General features: G+C 40.2%; 1 protein-coding gene across 1 annotated transcript; it reads left to right on the forward strand.

The window, feature by feature from the left end:
• Positions 1 to 4,353: 4,353 nt before the first annotated feature.
• Positions 4,354 to 15,074, forward strand: LOC110838603 (ribosomal protein S6 kinase alpha-5-like). Its single transcript, XM_087352943.1, has 13 exons — positions 4,354 to 4,548; positions 5,158 to 5,566; positions 5,719 to 5,848; positions 6,134 to 6,202; positions 6,994 to 7,212; positions 8,006 to 8,124; positions 9,017 to 9,127; positions 10,267 to 10,344; positions 11,667 to 11,767; positions 12,150 to 12,300; positions 12,753 to 12,902; positions 14,379 to 14,484; positions 14,937 to 15,074. The coding sequence occupies exons 2-12, from the start codon at positions 5,252 to 5,254 to the stop codon at positions 14,424 to 14,426; spliced, it is 1,491 nt and encodes a 496-aa protein (XP_087209069.1). The 5' UTR covers positions 4,354 to 4,548; positions 5,158 to 5,251; the 3' UTR covers positions 14,427 to 14,484; positions 14,937 to 15,074.
• Positions 15,075 to 16,771: the final 1,697 nt, after the last annotated feature.

The raw sequence follows: 16,771 nt of genomic DNA on the forward strand, positions 1-16,771 counted from the left end.
GAAAAGTACAAAATTTCCACACCGTGATGTTCATAAATACACTTGGACTTCTCCAGATGGCAGCACACGCAATCAAATAGATCATGTTTTAGTAGATAATAAAAGGCACACGAATATAACACTAGACAACAAATCGGAAATGAAACTAATCAATTCTTGTGTATTTTCGTCCGCTAAATTCGAAAATGACAATAAGAAAGCTTAGTTAGTTCGCGTTTTGAAGATATTTTGTACTTTGTAATATATCACCAATAAATTCGTCAATATGATATTGTGACGTGTTGCCGTGAGAGCAGCACAACAATGTCAAACAGTTTAGTTGTCTGTTTAATGCCATTGTTGCGTTTGACATTGTTGCATTCGTTTATAATTGTTGCGTCTGGTTAATGTCATTGTTGCGTTTGGCATTGTTGCATTCGTTTATAATTGTTGCGTCTGTTTAATTCCATTGTTGCGTTTGGCATGGTTGCATTCGTTTATAATTGTTGCGTCTGTTTAATGCCATTGTTGCGTTTGTCATTGTTGCATTCGTTTATAATTGTTGCGTCCTTTTAATGCCATTGTTGCGTTTGTCATTGTTGCATTTGTTTATAATTGTTGCGTCCGCTTAATGTCATTGTTGCGTTTGGCATTGTTGCATTCGTTTATAATTGTTGCGTCTGTTTAATTCCATTGTTGCGTTTGGTATTGTTGCATTCGTTTATAATTGTTGCGTCTGTTTAATGCCATTGTTGCGTTTGTCATTGTTGCATTCGTTTATAATTGTTGCGTCCTTTTAATGCCATTGTTGCGTTTGTCATTGTTGCATTCGTTTATAATTGTTGCGTCCGCTTAATGTCATTGTTGCGTTTGTCATTGTTGCATTCGTTTATAATTGTTGCGTCTGCTTAATGCCATTGTTGCGTTTGTCATTGTTGCATTCGTTTATAATTGTTGCGTCCTTTTAATGCCATTGTTGCGTTTGTCATTGTTGCATTTGTTTATAATTGTTGCGTCCGCTTAATGTCATTGTTGCGTTTGGCATTGTTGCATTCGTTTATAATTGTTGCGTCTGTTTAATTCCATTGTTGCGTTTGGTATTGTTGCATTCGTTTATAATTGTTGCGTCTGTTTAATGCCATTGTTGCGTTTGTCATTGTTGCATTCGTTTATAATTGTTGCGTCCTTTTAATGCCATTGTTGCGTTTGTCATTGTTGCATTCGTTTATAATTGTTGCGTCCGCTTAATGTCATTGTTGCGTTTGTCATTGTTGCATTCGTTTATAATTGTTGCGTCTGCTTAATGCCATTGTTGCGTTTGGCATTGTTGCATTCGTTTATAATTGTTGCGTCTGCTTAATGCCATTGTTGCGTTTGGCATTGTTGCATTCGTTTATAATTGTTGCGTCTGCTTAATGCCATTGTTGCGTTTGGCATTGTTGCATTCGTTTATAATTGTTGCGTCTGCTTAATGCCATTGTTGCGTTTGGCATTGTTGCATTCGTTTATAATTGTTGCGTCCGCTTAATGTCATTGTTGCGTTTGTCATTGTTGCATTCGTTTATAATTGTTGCGTCCGCTTAATGCCATTGTTGCGTTTGGCATTGTTGCATTCGTTTATAATTGTTGCGTCCGCTTAATGCCATTGTTGCGTTTGGCATTGTTGCATTCGTTTATAATTGTTGCGTCTGCTTAATGCCATTGTTGCGTTTGGCATTGTTGCATTCGTTTATAATTGTTGCGTCTGCTTAATGCCATTGTTGCGTTTGGCATTGTTGCATTCGTTTATAATTGTTGCGTCCGCTTAATGTCATTGTTGCGTTTGTCATTGTTGCATTCGTTTATAATTGTTGCGTCCGCTTAATGCCATTGTTGCGTTTGGCATTGTTGCATTCGTTTATAATTGTTGCGTCCGCTTAATGTCATTGTTGCGTTTGTCATTGTTGCATTCGTTTATAATTGTTGCGTCCGCTTAATGCCATTGTTGCGTTTGGCATTGTTGCATTCGTTTATAATTGTTGCGTCCGCTTAATGCCATTGTTGCGTTTGGCATTGTTGCATTCGTTTATAATTGTTGCGTCCGTGTAATGCCATTGTTGCGTTTGGCATTGATGTCGTCACTTTCATTATCTTCATTTGTCTCTAAAATTTGAAACCTATTCGAAATTTCAACTTGAAATTTGTTCCTTCGCCTCTCCCTCACTTAATTTTTTCAAATAAAATCTTTCTGTGTCAAAATTTTGTTTAGTTCGTCTACTTACTGAAAGCCGCTCCCTAACTTTTGCTACCACCAGATAATGATCACTGTCACAGTCTCCTCCTCTGAATGATCTCACATCAATTACATTTGTCTGCCTTCTCTTATCTACTAGCACATGATCTGTTTGATTGCGTGTTCTGCCATCTGGGGAAGTCCAAGTGTATTTATGAACATCACGGTGTGGAAATTTTGTACTTTTTACAATTAAATCTTTTGACGTAGCGAAGGTCACTGCTCTGACGCCATTATCATTACTAAGTGCATGGAGACTCTCGCTGCCTATTGTGGGTTTGAAGATATCCTCCCTCCCAGTTCTTGCATTGAAGTCTCCTAGCAGAATTTTCATGTGATACTTGCCAAATGTATCAAATACTGATTCCAATTCTTCATAAAAGCTATCCTTGATATCATCGCTTTTGTCCTCAGTCGGGGCATGAACATTAAGGACAATGATGTCGCACCAACGTCCTTCGAAAATTACGTAAGACAAGAAATTCTACTCTCTTAACTGCTGCCCTAATTCTGCTATGAACAAAAAAAACCCGTCCCTAACTGATGATTGTCCTTCCCCTTTCCATAGAAAAATGTAAAATTGTCCCCTGGGATCGTGCCCTCCCCCTACCATCGCACATCCTGCATTACCACTAAGTCTAACTTATAATTCCCTACACACTGATTTCAGTGCCCCAGCCCTATAGAGGCTCCTAATGTTACAAGTACCAACTCTCATGTCCTTTTTTCAATTTCCATTGAAATGCCAAAGAGCCCGTCCTGGTCCGAGGCTTGGTTGATTTTTTTTCGTAAAAATGCTTTTTTTAAAAGGTGAAAGGTTGTTAGCCCTACGCCCAACCCCCAACCTGGAGGACCAGAGTATCACTCTTAGTCTAACACATCGCCTTAGCTCCGGCCGACATAACCCTAAGGATCATTTGAGCACGAAAGCCTCCTCCCCCCCCCCCCAACCGGTAGATTGTCTTCGACAAGGTGGTGATACCTTCGAGAAGGAGACAATTGCTCAAATTCCTTATAAATGTTTATTTTCCGAAAACATATACGCCTAATCCTTAAATGTGTTTCGTTCAATATTCCAGCAAAAATTATCCCTGAAACCAACTTCTTAAGAGAGACTCAAACCCTGGACTGTATTCGGGTCTCTGACCTTAGATCCTGTAATTTCCTCCCCGAAACGAAATAATTTTACCTTGGCGTCGCTCTCTTAACGCGGTTACGTTCCTGTCAACAGAAACCATTCTTCTTGTCAGGAGTCGAACCCAGTGTTGAGGCCATCGTTTCAGTAATCTCCCCTTCGAGGCAAGAAACTTTGATCCTAGCGCCATTGTTCTGTCTCGCTTAGTTTCGGAGTTAAAGGAACTGCCCTTGAAGGAAATCGAACTCAGGACACTTTTCCCGGAGTCCTGATCTTCCAACGTTCTCTCAGTTGTCTTAAGGGATAATTCCGCCGTGTTTCAACTTCACGAGCCACAAGCGAACGAGTAAAGCAAATTCAGCCCTCAATTTTGGTTTCCGTAGTATTTATTAAGGGGGAAATATGGCAGTTTCTTACAAATTCATCTTCTGGGCCTCAGGACAATTTTCGGATTTGTGACCTTGGTCAATCAGATCCTCTCCCAGGAACAAACAGAATTTGCCTTAGCTCCATCCTTCCGTGGTGATTGCTGTCCGAACAACAGAAAATATCTTTGTCGGGATTCGAAGGAAGGAAACATTTTTCAATTATACTGAAACCGGGCGGTGTTTTTAAATAAATGCAATTGGAATTAAGGTAATTATTATCAGTTATTAACTTCTTATATTTATGATTTAATGTAACCAAATTATAAGTTAGAATAATTCTCTTTGTATTTTTTTTAATGTGTAAATATGGAACAACAATGGCCAGATTTTATGTGAACACCTGCATGTACAACAATGGAATAAAAGGTATTGGAATTTCTAAAGCACACCTGCAACAATCTAGGCTGTGCATGCCATAAGGTTCATTATTGATTTCTTATACATGCAGTATAATTGCCTGAATGAACCTTATTGCACTCCTTTACTGATTATTACGTCACAGTTGTGTTAGTATATATATTGCCGTCAACAGTCGACTCTCGTCATTCTGAAGAGAACTGAGCTTGAAGAAGTGTGTCTTAGAAGAGAAATTTCGTGCTGTTAAAAGTCTTTCACAATAACCAAAGCGCTCTTCATATTTAAATTACGAAGAAACTCGTGATACTGTCTTACACTGTTTACAATTCATTTTGTCGGTGGACGTCGAGGTCTCTCCCTCTTGAACAAAGTTTAAGGTAAGAGCATACGAATTATTATTTTTAATATTGTTTATCGCATTTATAGGTTACATCTGGATTTGTGAACTCTTGTAAGAGAATTAGGCTTGTCTTCTTTCTAACACAATTTTAAGTGATATTACATTGACTTCTGTTTGTTTACGGCGTCATTTATAAAAGCCTGGTGGTAAGTATAAGTACCACCTGCCTGCTTTAACAAACAGTAACTCTGTTATGTAATTGTGGGTTTCGTAAGATTCTCAGGGTAATCAGCGATCATTTTCTTAAACAGGATTAACCATTTGATCTTTGTAACGGTGAAGTGTAGTGTTTTCTTTGAGGTACGGACTGAATTTTTCCAATGATATTTAGACGAGTCTCGGCATCAAAAGGTTAATCAATGGGGCCTTTGTCACGAAAATAACTCTGATTAACATCACACCTATTAATACAATTAACTTTTAATTTAATAACAGAATAATCGGCCCGTCATAGAGCAAAATATTAATAATATAAACATCATCGTGCATATAAATTTATGCGTTCCGAATTTCGTGTTGAATTTAAAAGATCACTGATGTTATAATAATATTGGAAGGTAACAGATGCATCTTTTCTTGGCTGCAGGTATTATTCTTATTCTTCTTAAACTGCCTATCCCTTCCGGCGATCAACATTGTCTGACGATTTAACAACGAACGAAGAGATTTTACGAGAAATCATGAACGACGTAAAGAACTTGATGGACGCAGACAAATTGTTTGCGGGGAGCGAGATGTTTCGTATAATTTTTTCGCGTTTTGAGCGCATGGAGAAGGAATTGGCCAGTCTTCGCGAGAAATGCAAAGGCGTTGACGACCTGAAGGCCAAAATTATGGACTTGGAAGAGCAGCACCGAAGGGAAAGTGCGATTACCTGCAAAACCATAAGTGGCCTGATAGATGTCGTGTCGAGCATCAAGGCTGACAACATGATTTTAAAGCAGCAGATCGAGACCCTTCGTGGCTGCCATGATCACGGACTAGAAGACGTGAAGGTAAGACATTTGCTTCCAATCTGTCGAGATTCTTTGGACTACGCTGTAACGAGTAAACACAAGTAGCGGACTCTGCGTTCCACCCTGAGAGTTCTGCAACTTTGTCAGTGATTCGCCGGTGTTTAATTCGCGTGTCGTGTTATATTTTTCAGAATAGTGGCAAGCCTGACGGCCTGAACGCCGAGAAAGACCAAGGCGTGGAGGACTGGGACGCTGCCGAACATAACCAAGACGAGGCAGTGAATGTTCCCCTTGAAGATGAACCTCCGGTTCGTTCCCCAGGTATGTAACGAAAAGCGTGTCATTTCGTGTTCCTGTTGAGAAACAATGTATTAGGCAGCTGTGGCGTTTCACGGAGTAGCCGCTGTACGAAACATAAATTTTGGAAAATGGCATGAAATAATCTGAGCATTGTCTCGTCTGAGCTTTGCGTTCGAATGTTCCTCATAAAACTGTGAACGGAGGCAATAAAGAGTCGCGTCTTACTTAAAGGCTTTAGAGAATCATTTAATCGTGTGTGCAGATTGACTGTTGGGTCAGGCCTGTAATTATGATTCCTTGTTACAGGCGAAAATTCAGAGACCGATCTTCCGAGACTCGAGAGCTTTAAGCCCCTGCAACTGCTAGGGAGTGGAGGTGAGTGCGATATCTTGTAGTAAAAATTGGCAAATTAACTGTGCATTTCTCTGCTGATAAAACGTTGACTGTGGAGGGGGGTAGAGAAGCGAGGTGATACGAATAAGAAGTAACCCATATTCAGAAGTGGCCTGCTTCTTGCTTTGATGTAAATTATATTTTAATTTTTTTATGTGATACCACTATACTAAAATATCTCACGATCACCAATGATAAATGAGTAATCGATGGCGATACGTAGAAATTACTAAAAATTCTGTAGACCGTACGTTCTTGAACAAAATTTATTTGTGACTGAATATTACTTAAACAGCATCCAGAATTAACTTGTGTTATCAGGTTCTAAATTAATCAGATCGTTGCATAGAATTTTTGTGACTGGGTCAGAGACCTTCCAAAGAAGATTAAGTGCAAAAACATTGTAAGAGTATCTGTCGTAAAATAAAAATAATTCTGATGATATATAATGTACAATTTCACATTGAAAATATCACAGAGGAAGTGGGATTTCCTACTGTTTTGTTACCCGACAGGGCTATTCACAGTAGCAGCTTAAAATTACGGGCTCTGATCATTTGCAACTATCAGACTGGTGGTGAGTGGCTTTAGAGCTTCCTGGATAATGGGCCTGTGCAGTACGCGCGTTGAAAAATATTATTTTTAGACGCGAGGGCTTGATTTTGCACACACAGTTTTACAAAATTGTAGTTTAATGAAGGGAGAGTGTTTACAAAAATCAGAGCCTTTGTTGAGAATATAGTAACAGGAAACATGACTGTGTGCTTTTTCAGGTTTTGGAAAAGTGTACCTCGTCCGCAAGATTGGCGGGGTGGACGACGGCACACTTTATGCCATGAAGGCGATGGACATAAAAGAAATTATGTCTGTGAAAGATGGCTGCGATCAGTATCGCACTGAACGTGGTCTGCTTCAGAAGGGTCTGGAGGCTCCATTCCTCGTGGGGGTCTATTACGAATTCCAGACAAAAACGAAGTTGTGCCTCGTCCAAGGTGAGTACATAAAAAACTATTATTGACTCTGCGTTATTTGAAATGTGTACGTCTTAATAATTTTTTGTCTTAAAATTGATTTAATCACTTGCTGACGCTTAGTTTTGCATTATTTTTGTATTTTAAGTATCGCTTAGCTTGTGTGGAATTCAGTACATAAGTCGGGTCACTTGTATCTATTCCATTATGACATATCACGCAGACTGCTTTAAGAGTGGAAGGGCAATGGTTTTGGGAATGCAATTGGCTAGATGTCACGTCCTCAAGGTCAATTCAGTTCTCTGCTCTGAGAGACAAGCTGTATGCATGTGGCAGTCTCTCTGCTGACTAAGGTCTGTCACGTCCCACATCCATTTCGATGAACACGTTCCGTGTGCCATGATTTGAACACATATTTTTTCTGTTCGTTTTCTTCGATTTACGTTTATAGAGTAGAGGAAAGAGTACATAGTAGGCCTGTAAAAAAATTAATTCCACTGCCAGTTAAATGTTTTTATAAAAAACAGTACAGACAGTCACCGCCATGTGGACGATAGGAAGAAGGTTGTGGTTAATATTTATCTTGTCTGAAAACATCGTGTGAAGGGTCCTACTTGTGCTGCTGGTATTGTCTTGCAATCAGATGTTACTGGTGGAATATTCCGTTGTCAGTTTGTAAACTATCGTCCTGTTTTCAGTCTTGTGCAGAGCGTCATTTGGCAGTAACACTGTTTTATACATGAATATACAACACAGTAGTTTGCACTGTCATAGGTGTCCTTATGGTAACTAAGTTTCGTTATTATTGTTGCAGAATATTATGCAGGTGGCGACCTGTTGGATGTGTTGCGGGAGTGGGGAGGCGTCTTTTCTGTCGATGAGACGAGATTATACCTCGCAGAAATAATTGAAGCTGTGGAGTATCTGCATAAGGTAGGCAAACAGTCGAACTGCAGTTCTCTGCGCTATAAAACGCGCTTGATTGATTGCGTGGACACAGAATTTTTTGATTTCATTCGATACGTCATTTATTCTCTACGTACCAATCATTTATAATTTCTGTGGGAAAAGTCTCAAGTACTAACAAAGTATAGTAGCGATGATCACGTAATTCTTGCGAATAATTCTTTCGGGTTTAATAGGGGCATGTTTTATTAGCATCGTCATGTTTCTGTCGTCAGTGACAGATTTCTTCTGTACAATAATTGGTTGTCGTGGAACTTGTGCGATACTAACTTTTAGCATAATAATGTGAGGTCGTGTGCTCCCGTGAGACAATCCGTACTTTCCGAAAACTGTTGCGAGAAACTAAGCGAGAGAATTGTTTTAATAGTCTCACGCCCCTCTGAATACAGACATGGCAAACCGTGCTACTCGTCTCCTTCGCAAGTTCTAAATTCTAACGAGTGTCTCTCTCTGTACATATTTTGTGTGAAGTGCGGAACTATGCCAATATATTACATTCATATCAACAGGATCTGAAAGAAAACGTAGAATCTGTACTCAGACTAGTGTACAATATTAATTTCCAAAGTGAATTGGTAAAGCTCAATGTTTGCCTAGTGTCCGAGACATCTTCATCCCTGCTCTGTGAACACGAGCAACGTCTTAGATCCTCACTCATAATCAGGGTTGAAGCGACAGCTACAGTTGAGATTGGTTGGCGTTAGTCGTATTTAATTGTATCAATAACAGTAATAAACGTGACATCTTAGTTCGGGTGATATTTAGCAGAAGAGCATCTCATGACCACAATAAGAAAGCAAGATGGACCATATTTCATCCCCTCTGTCCAAGGATTTATTTGTTAATTTGTTTCTTTCAGCTGAGAGTCATACACCGTGACCTCAAACTACAAAATATATTCGTAGACGCTGAGGGCCACATCGCCGTAGCAGATTACGGCCTATGCAAAGATTTTGCCTGGACTAAAAAGGTAAATGTTATATCCACCTCATCTTTTGTTCAGTGGACCGCTGTCCGTCAGACGGGGAAGTCAGGTATGAGCCCTGTAAGGAGTTGGCAGGTTTCAGGTGCCTTAAATTTGACACAGCATAACTAAAAGATGTCACAGGGCCTGTGAATCTGAGGAGGTAAACTTGAAGCGTAAAAATATGCCTACGTCTGTACTGCAGTTTTGTAAGTAGTTGTCGTCATTCTATTCGGAAGCCATTAACGCCTCGTCTAGTTTACCCAGAATTAAAGATCTAAGATACTTAAACGTGTTCTTTGCTCAGAAGAAAGAACGTCAGGTGCAAGTGTTTTAAGAAAAGGGTAATATTTGATACTGAAGGGGGCAATACAAATTTCTTCTTCTTCTTCTTCAGTCCTTGGTGGACCCTTGTCTCGTTAGTTTAAATATTACATGAAGAAACATTTGTGGTACATACAGCCTGCTGAGTAGCGCCACAAGTTATGATGGGTGGGATGTGTAGAGAGAGAAGAAATGATGCAGAATATTGGTAGGAAAATCTCTTGGAAAGTGACAGGTCCAGAAACCATTAAGGAAAAGAGAGCGTAGCATTGGGAGAGATGTTACAGAATCGCATTAAGGTGGCGACTGACTTGTAACATTTACTCGTAATGTAACATTCGCGGCGAGCATGTTACATTACACCACAACTGGTGAGGCGCATCGAATGCTCGTTTTGAACGCTCGGCTCGACTGTGCTCGTGTGCGCTCCATTCATTTCGTTCAATATGTCGGACGTGGAGGTTGTGTTATCTCTGTTTCATTTAATACGCTACTCTTATCTAAAGAACTCGTGAATGCTCGTTACGACGCCGCTCGACGGACTGACTGACTTGTAATGTAACACTCAAAGGGATTCGCGAAAAAACCGACAACACGATGGAGCGCCCGCGAGCGTGAGCGGCTCGCATCGAGCGGCTCCGTTCGCTGTCTTCAATTGTGTAATGCTCGATTTGTAACACGTTACATTACAGGCAAATGTTACAAGTCAGTCGCCACCTTTATGATGGTAGGAGGTGAATGGAAGCTGCTCAATGATGGTCTTCACTTTTAGACACGATCAGTTATCTCACCCTTACTCAAAGTGTCGTTTCCTTCCGCAGGGTGATCGTGCATATTCGGTGTGTGGCACGAAACAGTACGTGGCACCAGAGATGATCATGGGCAAAGGCTACAGCTATGTAAGTTTCTTATCTGATAATAACGAGCTCTTGGTTTTATGTAACTCGGCCGAACGTACGGTTAATGTGAACTAACGAGAAAACAAATTATAAAAATGTGAGGGTTTGCAGCCACAAGCAGCGACTTCATGGAGTTTTTTAAGGACACGTGACAGGAGGCCGAAGCATTGAACTGAATGCTGGCGTCTGGCATGATGACGTGCATTTTTGTCATGTAACAGAATTTTGAAAGCCACGTACTAACTGAACACTGAAATTTTGAAATAATTGTTGTGTAGACTTTGTTTCTTATGTGACTCAGCATGCAAGTAGCTTTAAGTGCCTGCTTGTGGCGCATTACACCCGACGACAGAAAGAAAAATGTAATGGCTGTCACGAAACTTGATGCTTGAAGGCAATGGCTTCATATCCCTTATGGCACAGCTCCGTGGCGTGGGTATGAGAAGTATGAGTGGTTTGATTGATCAATTTTTCATGACCTGCATTTCACGTTTAATGAGGGCGCTGTGAGTGCCTTGGCAGATAAAATAATTAAATTCAGTTTCTGTCCACGCAATAAGGAATTCGAGGGTGACTGCAGCCAATTCTTCCGAGTTCTGTCAAAGTGGAAGCCACTGTTGGCGTATACACAGCATCCTGCTGTACCCCCGAGAGAATCCTTGTAAGGGGAGGAGGGTCAAACACACAACGTGGCCAAGTCATGTTCCCACCCTTGCCAATAAAATTCTCTGGAGATTTGCAATTTGAGTTGTCTATCAGTGCCTTGTGAAAATGTGGAGGCATTCTGTCTTGTCGCAGCAGCTTTTCAGTAGGACATTCTTCTTCCGAAATTGGCACGACAAATTCTTCTGCTTACGATTGCACTTTAAAATTGTTCGTATAACTTTTTCAAATTAATGTAGTTCCTATTCCTTTGCCTCTCGGTTCACAAGCGTTGAAATGGCATATATTTCGTTTGCTTTCATTGCAGAACTATAGAATAATGCTTTTCTTTGTTTGTCTGTCCTCTTCTGTAGCATTTTGAGAATAATTGAATCGGTTTCAATGGCATTTGTTAATTTTCCTGACTTAACTGCCGTTAAGTGTCTTTTCAAGGTTCTGACTGAGCACTCGAAGACAGCCATTAGAAAATTCACTAGAATCTCTGGCTAGCTAAATACATAAAAGGAGAAAGAGCATTAATCTGGAGGCAAGAAACGAAGAACCATTTCACTCTCACCAAAAATTCTCTATTTGTCGAGAACGTTGGGGATAATGAATAAGATTGTGGTGAAATGAAAATGTCTGGTTGTGGCCGTTACCTGTAATTTTGTTTCTTGCAGGAAGTGGACTGGTGGAGTGTTGGCGTGATGGCCTTCGAGATGATGATTGGTCGCACGCCCTTTCAGAGTCATGAAGACAAAAGTGATGAAGCATTGTTTCTGTAGGTATTTTGCATTTGGAAAGAGCTCTAATGTATATGTTCCATGTGAACATCATTTACCTTAGAATAGATTTCTGTACAAATTAGTTCACAGTTAACAGATGTGTGTTCCTTTTAATGGGAGTAAAGTAGGTGTAGGTGCTGGAAGACTTTGGAGAATTAACCAGAATCTTTAATAAAACAAATTTGTGCAGGACAGCGACCGAATGTACGGAAAGCTTACAATGTTTAACGTGGATCATCTTCCTTATCAACTGCATGACTCATGTTAGAGATTTCCGTGCAAATCAGACTTCGAGACACTGTAAATGCTAATTGTGAATGCATGTTTAAGAAGTACATTTTTTTATGGCAAATACAAGAATGAACCTTTCTCTTACAGCAACATCTTATACCGCAACCCCGACATCCCGCTGTCCTTCTCCGACTTCGAATCTGATTTTATGAGACGAATGTTGGAGAAGGATCCAAGAGTTCGCCTAGGTGGGGGGAAAGGTGGAGTTGATGAAATGAAGGAACATCCATTTTTCGACGTGAGTTCATATAATAGGCTACGTGTACGCATCTAAGTTCTAAACTGTGCCTAAGAAAATGAACTACCATGGGAAGATCCCAGCAGTTTGAGATTTTTGACTCTTGCTAGATAATTTGATTCTTTAAAAAATTGTGACGTACATCCCGAGCAGAACAACTTGCGTGTAACAGATGCCACATGCCTAACGCTGGGTACATAGCAACTTCAGTAATACCGTGCGTAATGTCCTGCTGTCACATTAGTATTTTAGAAGGACCCTCTCGGTACTTTCCGTAGAATTGCTAACAACTTACTTCAAACCTTGACTGCATGATTAAGTGCCAAATGTCTCTCCCAGTAAGTGCAGTATTTTTAAGTAAATTAAGGCACAGACCAAAATTTGTATTTCAAGATCCTTGTACTTTCTGCACAGCTAAAGAGTTTTTTAAACGTTTGTGCTTCATCCTACAGGGCATAAACTGGGATGACGTGTCGAGGAGGCTGTTGGAGATGCCGCATGCCCTGGATCCAGAGTGGGAGAACCTCGTTGACTTTAAACTTCTTGGAGAGAACGAGGTTTCCTTTCTGCGACCAGGCGATGAGGGTGGCAACATCAATGAGGTGAGGGAAAGTGATTTGTCTGTTATGTAGTGCCAAGTGTTGGACGCTGAGGACTGTAACGCTTTTACAGTCTTAAGACGTAGTGACGTTGTGGTTGTCCTCACGCCTCAGCTGGTATTTGATTAAAACTGACACCTTCGCATTTCCAAGTCTTGTCTTACTCTTAACATCCCCCGCCTTTTTTTTATGCGTGAGTTGAGGGGGTGGGGGCGGATAGAATTGATGTGCAGAGGATAGGGTCCAATGGCTGACATTCGAACAGAATAAAAGATCTCCAGGCTACATAAAAGCAAAGCATTTTGTATTAGCTGAGCTAATATTAGTTTCTCAGGAAGGAGACTGTTCCATGGAGTTTGTTATATATAGGCCTAATTTGAAACAAATTTAAGTGCATAAATTATTACCCATTCGAATAACAAAATTCATTAATTCGAAATAAACCAAAATGTTTCAGCGTTTTGTGCACTTGAATATAGTGAAATGAAGAAAGAAACAGCAGAAATGAAGTATTTTGAAATTTATTTAAGGCTTGTAACAACAAACACTGCAAAGTTAACTGGAAAATTTTAACATGGAATAGCAGGACATTTAGATGAATGACTCGCACGTCATCGGCAATGAACTGAAGTAAGATAACTCGTGCTCAGATTTGAATGTTGCGTCTGATACACAACCTGACCAAGACCTAATTTCCGGTTGATGATTGAGAGGGTAAAAAATCAATGTTCATTGCCTTAAAAAAATTTTGATGCACAGTCCCATTATTATAGACTTTTAATTGAAAAAATCTGTTTTCATTCAATACAAGACCAGTTGTTTCTAGTTTCCTTCATCCCATGCCTCATTCTAGACCCTGATTTTTGGACGAGACAGCACTGTTGCAGTGTTAATACAACGGCTGCACACAGTGAGACTGTCATCCGACTCTTAGTTTGTTAATACACTACGTACAAGGTGGCGACACTCTATTTACGTACAAAGCTCTTGAAAGAAGAGCAGCCCAGGAGAATTTAACGGGTTGCGCAGGACTGAATGCCATAAAATTTGAAGGCACCGAACATTTTCCCTGTGCACGCAGTAGATCAAAGAAAGTTTCACTTCACGTGTGTGCTTTGTGCTGGAAGATCCCATGGCTACTTAAATTAATTATGCTTATTTGGGAATGGGCTGACGGACTTTACACATAATGAAGGCATATGGGACTAGTCTACGTTTTAAACCAAAGATACATTTTAATCATCACGTCTTAATAAGACATACAGTACGCGATTGTAATCTTGAGACCTGCAAGGAGTGCAGGAAGTCCGAAGCGTTAAAGGCAGACCCAATCTTTCCTCCTTCCCCCGACTTCCTCACCCCGCAAGTCTCAAGATGACAGCCGCGGACTATACTTTATCTTATAAGCAGCGTATTAGGTAAGTTTTAGTGCAAATGAATTTACCTGCTAATTTGTGACTTTTGTTATTTTTATTGCAGGCTTGCTCTTACATTGCGCCAGTACTGATGCGAAATGGCTCGTACTGAGGAGGCAGTTCTCAGCATTGTGGAAGTCTGGGATGTGTGAAATCATCCATTTTTCGACGTGAGTACATATAATAGGCTACATGTACGCGTCTAAGTTCTAAACTGTGCCTAAGAAAATGAACTACCATGGGAAGATCCCAACAGTTTGAGATTTTTGACTCTTGCTAGATAATTTGATTCTTTAAAAAATTGTGACGTACATCCCGAGCAGAACAACTTGCGCGTAACAGATGCCACATGCCTAACGCTGGGTACATAGCAACTTCAGTAATTCCGTGCGTAATGTCCCGCTGTCACATTAGTATTTTAGAAGGACCCTCTCGGTACTTTCCGTAGAATTGCTAACAACTTACTTCAAACCTTGACTGCATGATTAAGTGCCAAATGTCTCTCCCAGTAAGTGCAATATTTTTAAGTAAATTAAGGCACAGACCAAAATTTGTATTTCAAGATCCTTGTACTTTCTGCACAGCTAAAGAGTTTTTTAAACGTTTGTGCTTCATCCTACAGGGCATAAACTGGGATGACGTCTCGAGAAGGAAGTTGGTGATGCCGCATGCCCTGGATTCAGAGTGGGAGGACCTCGCTGACTTCAAAGTTCTTTTAGAGAATGAGGTCTCCTTCCTGCGACCAGGCGATGAGGGTGGCAACATCATTGAGGTGAGGGAAAGTGATTTGTCTGTTATGTAGTGCCAAGTGGTGGACGCTGAGGACTGTAACGCTTTTACAGTCTTAAGACGTAGTGACGTTGTGGTTGTCCTCACGCCTCAGCTGGTATTTGATTAAAACTGACATCTTCGCATTTCCAAGTCTTGTCTTACTCTTAACATCCCCTGCCTTTTTTTGGTTGCGTGAGTTGAGGGGGTGGGGGCGGATAGAATCGATGTGCAGAGGATAGGGTCCAATGGCTGACGTTCGAACAGAATAAAAGATCTCCAGGTTACATAAAAGCAAAGCATTTTGTATTAGCTGAGCTAATATTAGGTAAGTTTTAGTGCAAATGAATTTACCTACTAATTTGTTATTTTTATTGCAGGCCTGCTCTTACATTGCGCCAGTACCGATGCCTAACACCCCCATCTAGTGCCGGGGTCAGTGAAGAGAGGAGCTATACCTCCACTCACCCCAAACGCCTACATGGCGTATAGCGGGAGAAACTTTACTCTACTGATGCCTAATGGATCGTACTGAAGAGGAAGTTCTCAGAATTTTGGAAGTTTGGGATGTGATGAGTGATATTTCGACTCCTTCAGTCTACCAGATGTCAAGGCTTTGGAATTCAACTCATAAAATTCTCAGCATTTATTTGAATCTGTGCAATAAATGATGTTTTGTTATTTACCAATGAAACATATGTACATATGTATATAAACATGTTATTTGATGAACTGCTACATATATTATCATTTTTAAGTTGTTGCAAAAAATATATAAGAAAACTTAACGCTGTTAGGACTCCATTCTTCGCAGTCTGTGCCCTTCAGGGTAAGACGCAAAACATTCAGAAACAGTTCCTTCTCAATCTTCCGTCCGCCTCAACTGTCGGCAAATTACCGTAGTTGAGGCGGATATGCTTTGGCCGTCTCGGGAATAGAATGAGAATGGGTGGAAAACCTGGAAACAAAACAAAAATGTTAGGGGATCATTCTTTCGAAGGAATTGTCACAATTTTTGCATCGTAGTTATTTTTAATAATACTTATCCAGAAGTGACAAATTATCAAATTCTGAAATATACATTTTATTTAAATGTGCAGAAACTAGTACAGAGCTGTATATTATTTTAAATTCACTGCTGCAACAGCTCGTATATCTCACAGTTTCTACCTGGAAAACTTCCGTAAATCATTTGAACTCCGCTTGTATCTGATACGATAAAAATTTGTAGCAGTAGAACGTACATCTTATGCTTTTGGCCTTGGTGAGAGCACAGAGCAGAATGCTCTTTTGCCACTGATGGATTATCTGTGGAAACTTAGAAACACAGGAAGACGTTGGGGGCCCACAAATTCTCGTTCTGCACTCACACGCTATGGGAAATACATCACGAAACTGCATAATCATGTTGAACTTACAGTAGGCAAACCAAAATCGCCTGAGAGCAGCTCGCACACCGTCATATCAAAGGACCTAATTCTTCTGATCATGAAATTTTGTTTGCTGTTTGAAATGAATTGCTTATATTCTTAATAGCGTCCATTACCCATTTATCACCTTATGCTACGTCTGTCAGCCTGTTGATTTTCTTGTATGTTGCTAGAAACCTTGAAACATTTACTTTTTTCTTAGTGTCGGTATATAAGGAAGGATGACTCGTAGTCATCTACGAGGCACGTCCTCAAAGTA

This window comes from Zootermopsis nevadensis, unplaced genomic scaffold (genome assembly GCF_977971745.1).
Source record: "Zootermopsis nevadensis isolate Lab colony 2312 unplaced genomic scaffold, Znev_1.0 Znev_ptg000021l, whole genome shotgun sequence".
Lineage (NCBI taxonomy): Eukaryota > Metazoa > Arthropoda > Insecta > Blattodea > Termopsidae > Zootermopsis > Zootermopsis nevadensis.

Excerpts from the sequence above, each read along its gene's own strand:
- LOC110838603 (XM_087352943.1), top strand. The coding sequence starts at position 5,252 with ATGAACGACGTAAAGAACTTGATGGACGCAGACAAATTGTTTGCGGGG. Across the intron at positions 5,849-6,133 it reads ACCTCCGGTTCGTTCCCCAG|GCGAAAATTCAGAGACCGAT; the intron begins GTATGTAACGAA and ends TCCTTGTTACAG. Across the intron at positions 12,301-12,752 it reads AGGAACATCCATTTTTCGAC|GGCATAAACTGGGATGACGT; the intron begins GTGAGTTCATAT and ends TTCATCCTACAG.